Consider the following 5678-nt stretch of genomic DNA (forward strand, 5'->3'; position numbering starts at 1 on the left):
CCTTGTTTCCCCTAGTGCCCCCCAGGATAACAAGGAATAACGGCCACAAGTTGTTGGAGAGTAGGTTTAGATTAGACATCCATAAGAACTACTTCACAGTTAGGGTGGCTAGGATCTGGAACCAGCTTCCAAGGGAAGTGGTGCTGGCTCCTACCCTGGGGGTCTTTAAGAAGCGGCTCGATGCCTACCTGGCTGGGGTCATTGAGCGCAGTTTTCCTCCTGCCCAGGCAGGGGGGCAGACTTGAAGATCTACAAGGTCCCTTCCGACCCTACTTCTATGATTCTATGTATGTGTACGTATATATACATATATATATATATATATATATATATATATATATACACATATATATATATGTCATTGTGTGCATGATATACAAATTGTACTGTGTGTGCAGGTATAGACAATTGATTTTTGTCTAACTTTTTGGGGTGTATAGTGTATGTGCTTGAATTGGTGATAGGTATGCATGTGCCTAGGCTGGTTTGGATGTGTATGTGCCTGAGTTGGTATTGTGCCTGTATATGCACCTACTTGATTTGTATGTTTGTATATGTGCAATTGTGTCACACCCTCCTGTCTGTACTGTGTGTGCAGGTATAGACAATTGATTTTTGTCTAACTTTTTGGGGTGTATAGTGTATGTGCTTGAATTGGTGATAGGTATGCATGTGCCTAGGCTGGTTTGGATGTGTATGTGCCTGAGTTGGTATTGTGCCTGTATATGCACCTACTTGATTTGTATGTTTGTATATGTGCAATTGTGTCACACCCTCCTGTCTAACAGTGCAATATTGAGATCCTGAGAGTTGGCCTGACCCCACAGGGCAACAGACATAGTGGGAGTTGAGAACACTTGGCATTGTATAAGACAGGGGTAGAGAAAATATGGCCCCTAGGCCAGATTCAGCCCACCGATTGATTGGATCTGGCCTCGAGCTGCCCCTGCAGCACTCTGCATGGGGCTGAGTATGTCCTGCTAATGCACACAGTATGAATATACAAAACTTGAGTTTCTAATATATTCAATCTGCCACTTTTAAAATAGTATTATGTTCATTTAAAATAAATTAAGTAATTTGCCTGAGTAAGCTGCAGTGCTACATGTTTATATATTTACCTACCTCAAGATCATCAAGTGCGCTTCCTAGCGTAGCGGAATGAGATGTAGGTTGAATGTTATGATTTCTAATTCGTTGAGAAGCATTCGAAATGGCATTGAGAGCATTCTGTATCTCATTACAAACTGAGTCCTTACTGGTTGTAAGTGATGCAACATCTGAATGTTCCAAACAAGCTGAACAAATTGAATGTAGAAGAGAAGCATTTTCCTTCAAAGAAGCACGTGCTGCTGCAATTTCATCTTGCTGATTGCTAGATTTCAAATCCTGTCAGCAAAAGAACATGGTTTTTAAAAAGCACTTTAAAATTGACAAGTAATGTAGAAACAAATTATTTCAATCTGCACTGTATTTGCTAAAGTAAACAGTGAGTTAAACTCAAAGATTGATTTACTACATGTTTTGTGCAGTACATTTTATTATTTATTTATAAAACAGCTTGGATGAAAGCAAAAAGTAATGTGGGGGAAGGATATATTGGAATAGGGAGGGGGGAAGGGATTAATTCAGAATAAGCAAAATTTCTGCTACCAGTTTCAAACTCTGAGCTTAAAAATAAAAAAAGAGCTGCAAGAGTGTTTAGAAAAATGAGAAGGGAGCTATGAACAACTGGATCTAAAGTAAACTGAAGTCCACAAGAGCCTTTCCAATTATTTTCATGGGCATTGCATCAGGTCCTACATGCATTATTTAGAAAAATACTGCTGTACCCACTTCCTGTGGCATACATTTATAGCTGAAGAGTGGGACATTCAATACTGAATGAACAGGGCTCTTCTAGCTTATTTTTGGTGGTGTGTTCAGGCAATTGTTGCCCCTAATCTTACTTCCTCAGACCAATTTGGAAGTCTGAGGGGGAAAGAAAGGTAGTGACAACTTACATAGAAGCAGATTATTGCTGCCTTTGCTTATGGTTTTCTTAGAACAAGCTGAATTATCTTCAAGGGCAGATTAATAGTTAATACTTTTTTTAAAAGTATCAATAACCTATTATATAAATAAATGACCACATTCCAAGAATCAGTTTTTCACTGAGCACGCTCCCATCCTCATTCAGCTACACCTCATACCTCAACAGGTGTCTGCATTTTGTCTAGTGGACACAGAGCCAAAAATATGCTTTTTCTTTAAAAAGCATTATGAATAAAGATTGGAAAACAAAGCTCTAATTATGCAAATAGCTACTTAAAGCCACAAAGTTCAGGAGTAGTTAGTGATTTTACCCCCGCTTATAACTGTATGTCACAGAGCGCGGAGGTGCCCTGCTCCTAGAGAGGGGAAACTGCTGGGGAACGAGCCCTAGCAGGGAATAAGGAGCCCAGCTGTGGGTTGCCAGGCCAACCAGGAGGTCAGCTGACTGAAAGGGGCAGGGCCTGGCTCCTATATAAAGCATAGACGGCAGGCAGTTCCCTGCCAGCAGCCAGAGAGGCAGGAGCTTTCTAAGCCAGGATGTGGAAAGACACCTGACTGCAGGTACAGCTTATGGCAGCTCTAAGATGCTTGAGCAATGTTGTTATAGCCAGGCGGCTTATGTTTAGGTTATAGCCAAGAGACTCGAGTTTCTGTTTTGTTTTGTTGTTACACTGGTGGCTTGGGTGAGGCTATTAGGGGTTGGAGGAGGCCTCATAGGGGACTCGCAGCAGTGTGGGGGCCCCAGCACCAGTAAGGGTGCTGCATGTGGGGTGCATAGACCCCAGCCCCAGAGAAGGGGCACTATGAAGAAGCCCTAGTGTGGGTGTGGTGAGCCCCAGGGAAGGGGGCAGCTTACTGGCTGCGGTTACTGAAGGTAACTTCAGCTTACTGAAGGGTGGTTTGACTGAGAAGGCTCAATGCGGCCACAGAGAGCCCCAGGAAAGTGGCGGCATTACGGAAAAGGCCCAGAGTGGGCACGGAGAGCCCCAAGAGGCAGGCAGCAGTACCGAGAAGGCTCAAGAGGCGGGGGTGAGGGGAGACAGAAAGACTGAACAACGTCTATTCCAACTGCGAGGCTTGGGGCATGGTATAAGGGGTGGTTGGAGCCATGCATAGCACATAAGGCTAGGGTGCGCCAAAGCACCTATTTGCAGGACAAGACCCACGAGGAGTCTGGGAAACCACGGGGTCAGAATCAACATAGGGAAGTGACCCAGAGGGTGTAAGGCAGCCTCCCGACTATCTAAACATCAAAGGCATGGCGGGTGAGAATCGGAGGGTGCCCTTGGGCTGACTTGTCATGGAGGAAGGGGCCTTAAGGAGATCATGGCCCACCGGTAGGACCCTACCCTTGACACTATAAAACAGATTGCTCCTTATTTACACTGTGTTGCAAGGCCTGGAGATACAATGTTAAATCAATGCAGTGTTTCAGTTCATCTTGTTACTGTTCTTAAGAACTCTGTACTTAGTTGGGTTGTATCATAACCCAGCAAGCAACCAAAACCTGTTGTCCTTTCTATAGCAGAATTGTCTTTGTAAGTAACCAGTAAGAATTTCCTCTGAGTAAGGTCTCTAAGATTTAACCAAGTCTGACTAAGAAAATAAAAAATCACAATTAAGCAAGAGACAAACACTGTATGCAAGATTTCAGTATAGCATTGCAGCTATTGGTAGCTCTGCACACAATTAAGTGTACTTTTCTAGGGAGCCTATAGGACTTTTAGGAGTTTTCTAATGAATTTTGTCACTATGCCCCTCCCTGCCCCCGCTTAATTATTAATCATGGCATAAATGGTAAACGTGCTACATGTGCACTTAACTAAAAATAGCAAACCAGCCATGAAAATGTCCCACATATAACATAGAACGTTTTTGTAGCTGTTATGCATGGTGTTTTAAGTTGAACACATGGCTTGCCTGGAGCTGATTGTCATTCCTGGTCTTTATACACCAGGATTTGAACTTGGCCCAGGCTCCAAAACTGCACTGGGAAAGCATAAGGTCATGCCAGGCTTTAGGCATCCAGGTTTCAACTTGCTGGTACAGAGGGAGCCCAGGAACATGAAGCCAGGCTCCTCTGCACTGGCAAGTAGAAAGGGAATGACTGGGATCTGATCTTCCTGCCATGTACATGTGGTATGGCAAGAGGAGCAATTTTGGGATTCGGGGATCAGAGCCCACTGCATCTTGAAATGAGCATGTGCCAGGGGCCTATGTAGATACTTCAAACTGTCAGAAACTGCTTTATTCTACAATTACATTTTTAAATTCTGTTCTTTCCAGTTATTGCTTTGGCTAGACCATTTGATACCTCTAATTCTTTGAGCAATACACCTTTTAACATCTTTGTCTAGATTCTATTGGAGTCATTACAGGTGTAACCAATTATTTCGGCTAGAGGGCAACTTAATGAGTTTTGGTGAGCTGTTGAGGGCCACACAATCTTTCTGAAGATATCATTTTAACAAATTACAGATAAAAAGATGCATTGTATACTAAAAGTCAGAAATCTACTGTAACATATTTTAATTTTATTTCAAAAAATATTTTTGCCCTGATTTTGGGGGGAGCTGTTGAGGCAATTGCGTAAAAGCTCAAAATAAAGTCTTACTCTTATATTGTGGGGGGGGGGGGGGTGTTTGGAGGGTGCAGGGGTTGGGTGTGTACATGGAGGTGTGGGGAGGGGGATGCGCATGTGTCTGGGTGGCTGCTCACATGCTAGGTCCCTGGAGCCAGCTGCGAGTGGGGTGGCTGGAGAGAGGCAGGAGGCCTGTGCAGCAGAGCTTGCCCAGCTGCTGAAGTGCAGGTGCAATCTACCCCACCACCCCCTCAATCTGGCCTGCAGCTGCCCCTGCAACAATCCACATGGGGCTGAGTCCCCACCTGCTCCTGCCTGGGGTACCCCATACCATGCTCTTGCCTGCACCCACCCCACACCTTCCAGGCAATACCACCCCAGCCCCTGCCAGTGCACACAGCTTGTCAGTGGGGCTGCTGCTGCAGCCATCCAAATATTGCTCAGCTCTCCATGCCCCAAGTGGATCCTCCTGACCCTGCTGTGGAGACGGGAGGTGCCAAGCATTACTCATGCAGCTGCACCAGAAGGAGTCCCACAGGGAAGCTATAAGCACTGGCTGGTGCCATCAGCAGGAGGGGTTGGCAGCATGGTGCAGGCTGCCCCAGATAGGTCTCAGCCTCATGTGGAGTACTGCAGGGGCAGCCACAGGCCAGATGCAATCAATTGGCAGATGCCTGCCTGCAGGCTGGATGAAATCAGTTGGCAAGATGGATCCAGCCCACAGGCCATATTTAGTCCACCCCTGACTTATTAGATATAAAAATGGATTCAGGTGTTTACATGTGACCTTATTCCACCCTGCTCAAGATCCTGAAAAACTGCAGGTATGAAAGGTAAGGGAGTTCTCTTCCTCCTTGCTGTTTTTTATGACTTAGTTTTAAGGGTGAGATTACTATGTATTACAGTAGTAGATACATTAATGGATTTTCAGGGATGTGAAAAGGGCAGAAAAGAATCAGTTAGGCATCTAATCCCTCATATTGTTGGCTACAAATGTCCAACAAGGGATCCTTAAAATTCTAGTTTATTAGGCAGATTGAAACACTGTAATCATAAACCTTGG

General features: G+C 44.7%; 1 protein-coding gene and 1 long non-coding RNA gene across 2 annotated transcripts in view; one reads left to right on the forward strand and one right to left on the reverse strand.

The window, feature by feature from the left end:
* CTNNA3 (catenin alpha 3) overlaps positions 1–5678 on the reverse strand; it is a 1539787-nt gene that overhangs the window by 1183805 nt on the left and 350304 nt on the right. Inside the window, 1 exon segment of the mRNA XM_025205567.1 lies at positions 1126–1389. Coding sequence (XP_025061352.1) covers positions 1126–1389 — 264 coding nt within the window.
* The window catches only part of LOC102368788, a 7167-nt gene continuing 4034 nt past the window's right edge, over positions 2546–5678 (forward strand). The window contains exon 1 of the long non-coding RNA XR_323966.1: positions 2546–2595. This is a non-coding gene — a long non-coding RNA (uncharacterized LOC102368788). The remainder of the gene's footprint in view (positions 2596–5678) is intronic.

The sequence above is a fragment of the Alligator sinensis genome, unplaced genomic scaffold (assembly GCF_000455745.1).
Source record: "Alligator sinensis unplaced genomic scaffold, ASM45574v1 scaffold325_1, whole genome shotgun sequence".
Lineage (NCBI taxonomy): Eukaryota > Metazoa > Chordata > Crocodylia > Alligatoridae > Alligator > Alligator sinensis.